Source organism: Helianthus annuus, chromosome 16, assembly GCF_002127325.2.
Source record: "Helianthus annuus cultivar XRQ/B chromosome 16, HanXRQr2.0-SUNRISE, whole genome shotgun sequence".
Taxonomy (NCBI): Eukaryota; Viridiplantae; Streptophyta; class Magnoliopsida; order Asterales; family Asteraceae; genus Helianthus; species Helianthus annuus.
In genome coordinates, this window is record NC_035448.2 from 46,885,971 (window position 1) to 46,891,406 (window position 5,436).

The 5,436-nt window shown below is 36.6% G+C and overlaps 1 protein-coding gene across 1 annotated transcript; it reads right to left on the reverse strand.

Annotated features, from left to right (window-relative positions):
* Positions 1-1,097: 1,097 nt before the first annotated feature.
* LOC110915916 (PXMP2/4 family protein 3) lies at positions 1,098-3,893 on the reverse strand. The gene is made up of 4 exons (XM_022160666.2): positions 3,483-3,893; positions 1,715-1,943; positions 1,428-1,552; positions 1,098-1,357 (listed from the first exon to the last, which is right to left on the reverse strand). Exons 1-4 carry the CDS (start codon positions 3,819-3,821, stop codon positions 1,274-1,276), a joined length of 777 nt encoding a protein of 258 aa, XP_022016358.1. The 5' UTR covers positions 3,822-3,893; the 3' UTR covers positions 1,098-1,273.
* Between the last annotated feature and the right edge of the window lie 1,543 nt (positions 3,894-5,436).

Sequence of the window (5,436 nt, forward strand, 5' to 3'; positions counted from 1 at the left end):
GTGTATTATATATTATGTTCATGAACACTTGTTTGTGTTCATTTGTTTCCATTTGTGTTCATGAACATCAGTTTGTGCTCACTTATGTTAATCAATGTCCGTTTTCGTTCATTGCCTAAAATTAACAAACAAACACAAACGAGTTCATATCCTTAACAAACGAACACAAACATAAAATCTCGTTCGGTAAGCATTCATGAACAGTTCGTGAATACATATATTTCTTAACAAACGAACACGAACAAGGCCTTGTTCGTGTTTGTTTGGTTCGTTTGCAGCCCTACAAATGGACAAACTAACGTCCGTTTGACAAATGAAAGCATGAGGGTTTAGAGTGCGAAAAAAAGGTTTTAGGGTGGCAACTTACTCCCACCACCAAATCACAAGGTGGCTAATTGCACTTTACTCTAAATGAAATATTAATATGTTAAATGAAGTTGGATTTTCACACCACAATGACGACGTGAGTAGGCCCACTGCCATGCCACTCACGGATACTTGGGTGTGGTGCGTTGTTTGTGTGATAGTGAATCCAACATGGCTAAGCTCTCACTCACAATCATGTAGCATACATATAGCCTTAAGGAAGTTCAAATTCCATTTTAACGAATGAATTCATGTTATAAGTAAAAATTATGTAAATCAGGCCTAGAGTGATTTGGGATGAGCAAATTAGGCTAGATTTGCTAAAGTTGCACCTCTTAGAGGAAATAGTAGTTCAGGATAGGAGTTTATGGAGGTCCATGATTAAGGTTAAGGAGTTGGTATAGAGATATCTTAGCTTTGTCGTAGAGACATAGATATTCCTATAATTTAGGTGGACTTTGCATCGCATTGTATTTTATTTATTTTTACGTGTTACTTTTTATCATTCTTGTTTTTTGTTTGTTTGAGTTGGAGTCTATCTTCCCCAAACCTACCCTACTAATAGTTCTGCTATTTTTAAGATTTACTAGGTATGATTCTTGTATAGATTTACCGAATTACCGGTATATACAAACCGTCTTTCTACGGATGCATAGGCTATGCATTATTCTTGCTGTTTGCATCAAAAAAATATTAATGTTGTACCGAGTAGAATAGATGCACGCCCCCGCAAGTTGACAATGAATAGAAATACAGCCAAAAAGATAAATCTAAGAAGATCCATAAAGTAAGTAATTTATGATGACATTCTCGACTTTGAATAAAATAAAAAAAAAACTATAACTGTAAAATGTAACATAGCTAGCTGCCTGCAGCTTCATTTACATAGCAAAACATAGCAGTGCAGCTATTTGGTGCCTGCTTTCTCTAAGCCTGCCATATACGTCATGTAAACCGTCCAGATATACGCAAACGAGTTGCTCACCAGTGGCTGCATTGTCACAAATCCAATATCAGATCATCATTACTTTTAGTGGAGTTAAAATCACAATATTAAATACCTGCAAATGAACGGGGATGAATCTGAATGTGATGAAATCACAAACGGGCCAGTACATTACACCATTGATCAATGTAGGAATCAAGTCTCGTTTCAATCTAGCAACAATTTCTGAACCACTTTCACCTAACAAACATATTCCACCATTAATCACAATCAACTTTACAATTACCCTAACAGACATTAAATTACGCTCAAACTCAAAACCAACTTAAGTGTCACGTTGTTTCTTTTTTTACGCGGTTTGCAAATTTTTTAGTCATTAAAATGCATGGAGAAAACTGGTACCTTGAAGACCGGCATTGACAGAGAAGAATACAACAGTCATAATAGGCCCAAAGATCGCTTGCCCCATGAACATTTTTTTGAATGTTGAAAACAGGTCCCTCTTTGGAAATAATCTTGACACGAAATTGAACCAAAAATGCAATGATGGACCTAATAGTATCATTCCATATCCAGCCATGCGAACAGTTCTTACAAGATCATAAGAGTCTGAAGATGACCCTGCAATTGTCTAAATATGGGTTGATTATAGAGGATGAAAACTCAAATGTTAGAAGTCTTAGAATCGATTATTTAGTAAAAAACTATCTCTAATTGGTAAAACAGGTAATCACTGAGACCATATTGAAATTAAACTCATTAAAATTTACTCTTACTAAAATATCAAAGCAATTGCACATGCGTTTGATTAAGGGTGTTTGGAAATTGCTTATAAACAGCTTATCTGCTCATTGTGTATTTTGTGTGTGTGTTTTATGAAAATATATAAGCACCTTTGAGTGTTTGGCTAAAGCAAAGTCCTCATGCTAACCACACGGTGTGGAGGGGCTTGAACATGGGGCGTTATGCGACATGTAGACAACACGTAAGCACGCGCCAGAAATGGGGTGTGATGCAAAAACGGGGGGAGTGGGACGGGGCGTGGAAGAGTGGCGTTATTCGACACATGGCACTCAATTTTTTTTATTATTCAAAACTATAAAAAATGTATTTAAATATTTAAAAATACCTATATAACAATTAGTAGTAATAAAAAAAGATTACATAATTTAAATAAAAAACGATTACATAATAAAAAAAAGATTACATAAATTAAAAAAATAAATAAAAGCTAAAAAAACCGAAAGTTAACTTCGAATCAAAGTTGCGGTTGTGTGGATGCAGTATTTTTTTATAAAAAGTTGAGAGGTTTTATAAAAATGAAGGTTGCAATAGAATTGGGTAGAAGAGAGTGAGGTGAAAGATGGTGAAAAGTGAGTTTTTTTGTAGAGGTGGGTTAAAACATTTTTTTATTGAAAAAACTTTTTTTGTTAAATTGTGACGTTGGGGACCAACGGCTTCAAGCCACCCCAATCAGCAAACGCCATGTCGACCCACAAATCACCTCCACGCCAGTGGAAAACCTCAAGCCCCAACATCAACGCCATGGTCCACGACTCCACGCCAAGCCCGGTGTGGTGTGTGCGGAGTGGAAAGGCATAACCCCCCCCCCCCCCCCCACAACGCACCAGACCTTATTTTAGGGCGACATAAGCCTATAAAAACTGCTTATCTGACCAAGATGAGAAATTATCTCTTTTTGGCCATACAAGTAATCACAGTTTGGGACCATATTGAAACTAAACTCCTTTGTTAACCAAAATATCAAAACAATTGTACACATTTTCAATTAAGGGAGCTGTTTGGGATTGCATAATTAAACAACGTATGCTTATAATAAGGAGATATAGATAAGCATCTTATTGAAAACAAAATTATTGGTTAACTTGTACTTTAAACTTAAATCCACCAAGAATAATAATAAGATTGAATAAAGCAGTATCAGAAACTCAAAATTCCTTATCAAAAGCAACCACTTTCACCCTAAAATAACCAGACAAACAACCATTTGATACCCACATTTCACTATGCAAACCTTAATTTGATCACATACTGAAAATTAAAGCTAGCATAATAATCTTGATATTAATATGAAAAAGATTGATACCAATCAATCACCACAAACGAACTTTACAATTAAATATGATAAAACCAAGATGCCTTAGGGTACCTGAGAAGATAAATCAGCGGCGGTATAGATAAGCGCAGAGGTGACGCTTTTGGTAAGAATGGGTCGGGTCTTAACCATACCCAAATACCACCCAATAAAGGCGTTATTAGAAATAGAAGAAAAGCCTTTGGAAGAGGTAGCAGCAGTAGCAAGTGGAACCGAAAACTCCATCTCCTTGACTTTTCGTTGAGGAAATCGGGAGTAGGAAGCATGCGATTGGTGGAAATGGGGTCGGGTAATCGGAGCTCCGATGGAGTTGGAAATGGACTGTGTCTTCCATAAGGTGTGGACGTAGAGGTGCGCCTTCTTACTGCTATTTTTAAGAAAAGACGCACTCATTTTTTTATCGCCCCAAATTGTGGGGGCTGGGTTGGGTTGGGGTTTCTTTCTTTCTAGGGTTTATGTTTGTTTACTTTTAACAGGTGGAAGAAGAAGTCGGCTTCTTTCGTTTTCAGTTTCGGCAATAAACACGTGTCATGGTCTCGAAAGTTCAAAATGTGAATGGTCCAAAAGGCATGACCGACGACGATACCAATTTTTTATGTTTTTTTTTTTTATTATTTTCAAACAAACTAAATGTTTGGTGAATAGGTCGGGAACCGTTTGGTTGGAAATTTGTTTGTGTTTGTCGTTTAATATATGAACAAACATGAATAGAGATCGTGTTCGTTCATTAATGTTCATGAACATTAGATAATGTGTTTGTTTGTGTTCGATAGTTCAATAGGGTGGATTAATATAATTTATTTAAATATTTCAAAATTCTCACTAATAAGATATTTAACAATCATTAGTGCATTGTATATTGCATGCCTTTAAACAAATTAGGGTTCACAACTTTCGCAAATCAGAGCCTTCATAAAATTTTCACATCCACCTATGTCGTCAACGTTGTCCTCTCGAGTACCACCGACTTCTTTATTATATCACCACCGGCTCTGTCTTCTCGGCCATTAGAGTTCGCAACCTTCTCTCGCTTCGTCATCTTGACCCCCATTGGTAAACAAAACTCCTTACAAACTCTTCAACGGAAGAAAACCATCATTGGGATACTTAAGAGTGTTTGGTAGCAAGTGTTACATACTTGACACCAAGAATTACTTAACCAAATTTAATCCCAAAGCTTATGAGGGTGTATTCTCATTATATTCACTCACTAACAATCGGTTATTGACATTCCAAGTGTCCCATGGTCAAAATCATATTATCACAATATCATGCCCTAAGGGTGATTATGTAACACCCTAATGAGAAGAGTGTGTGAAAGCCCTCCAAAGGCATAATGGTAATTACATCACCTAAAACCCTATAGTAGGAAACATGGACTAAGCTCTCTTATTCTCACATCATCTTTACCAAATCTTAAAGAAAGAAATAAAGAGAACTAGAAAGAGAAAGTGAAATATGGTTGTGTTTTACACTGATTTCTCTTGTGGAAGCTAAGGATTGCTCGGGTTTGATCTCATACCATTGGCAGGCGATAACATGTGTGTTTTGCAAACAGTTGAACTCGGTTTTAGGGTTTTCAAATTTGGTTTGAAGGTTTCTGTTTAAAGGGGCGAGGTTCATTTAAACGTTGATATGTTACTTATGTTTAATGCATGGATCCATGTTATGGGTCGATTATAATGTATTTCCAATGACAAGGTAGGGTATTAACGTTCAAAAACTTGGATTTGAATAACAACTGCCATTAATGCGACTTAGGGTTTTCTTAGGTACTTTATGTGTCACTTCACGTCTCTAGTTGATGACACACAATGCGTCACTTTGCGCTTGGTTTGTTAGTGCATAGTAGACTTCACACGCACACTATCACACCCCTAAAAATACCCCAAGCGGAAACCCCCCACGAGGCGTGTGACGTACCAGGATCTAGCCACCAATCACATTGAACTCATACAAGATTTTAAATAAGACTTTATTTATTAAGATAAAACGTTACATTGCATAA

Excerpts from the sequence above, each read along its gene's own strand:
- LOC110915916 (XM_022160666.2), bottom strand. The coding sequence starts at position 3,821 with ATGAGTGCGTCTTTTCTTAAAAATAGCAGTAAGAAGGCGCACCTCTAC. Across the intron at positions 1,944-3,482 it reads CCGCTGATTTATCTTCTCAG|ACAATTGCAGGGTCATCTTC; the intron begins GTACCCTAAGGC and ends ACCCATATTTAG. Across the intron at positions 1,358-1,427 it reads TCATCCCCGTTCATTTGCAG|CCACTGGTGAGCAACTCGTT; the intron begins GTATTTAATATT and ends GTGACAATGCAG.